An 817-nucleotide genomic window follows, 5' to 3' on the forward strand; every position below is an offset into this window, starting at 1 on the left:
ACTGCGGCTGCTGCTGCTGGTGATGCTGCTGGTGTTGATGTGCTGCTGCTGCTGCTGCTGCTGCTGCTGCTGCTGCTGCTGCTGCTGCTGCTGCTGCTGCTGCTGCTGCTGCTGCAGTAACTGCTTCTTCTTGTGACCGGGGTTGTGCTCGACGATGGGACCGTTGCCGACGGCGCTCGCCTTGCGGTACGAGTGGCAGGCGTGGGCGTGCTTGAAAAAGGCGGCAAAGTTGCGCCTCCGCTTGGCGGTACAGATCAGCACCCAGTCCTTGCACTGGTGGCACTTTCCCTCGACGGTGCCGGCCGCATCAGCATAAACACGCAGATGGGTGGGCGCCGTGAATCGGAGGCCCGAGACCGACGAGATGCCGTGCTTGTGCACCTGGTCGTACCAGTACTGCGAATTCTTGAGCTGCAGCCAATTGCCGTGCTCGCAGCGATCGCACCACGCCTCGCGCGCGTTGCCGCTCCCTCGCACCCACCTCGGCGTATAGAGGTCGCCGGGGAAGCGGAGCTTGTCGGTCTGCAGCCGCGGCCGGTCCTCGTCGTTGTCGACCTCAAAGTCGGCGGCGGGCGGGTCGGGCATGCCGGTGCGGATCTCGCAGTGCTGGTCGTAGTAGACGTCGTCGAGCTTGCTGCCGGGCGGCGCGCGCAGGACGATGTCGCTAGTGATGTGGAACGGCGTCGTGGCCAGCAGGTTGGCCTGCAGCGCGTTGCTGCCTCCCGCACCGGCACCGCCCGAGGCCGAGCTCTGGCGGCGGTGGCGCTTGGCGGGACCGGGTCCCGCTCCAGCACCGCCACCGGCGGCGGCGGCGACG

The 817-nt window shown here is 67.4% G+C and overlaps 1 protein-coding gene across 1 annotated transcript in view; it reads right to left on the reverse strand.

The window, feature by feature from the left end:
• The window catches only part of PFL1_06897 (uncharacterized protein), a gene marked incomplete at both ends in the record, with an annotated part of 3,251 nt that overhangs the window by 409 nt on the left and 2,025 nt on the right, over positions 1–817 (reverse strand). The window contains one exon of the mRNA XM_007882983.1: positions 138–750. Coding sequence (XP_007881174.1) covers positions 138–750 — 613 coding nt within the window. The remainder of the gene's footprint in view (positions 1–137; positions 751–817) is intronic.

Source organism: Pseudozyma flocculosa, assembly GCF_000417875.1.
Source record: "Pseudozyma flocculosa PF-1 unplaced genomic scaffold scaffold00019, whole genome shotgun sequence".
NCBI lineage: Eukaryota > Fungi > Basidiomycota > Ustilaginomycetes > Ustilaginales > Ustilaginaceae > Pseudozyma > Pseudozyma flocculosa.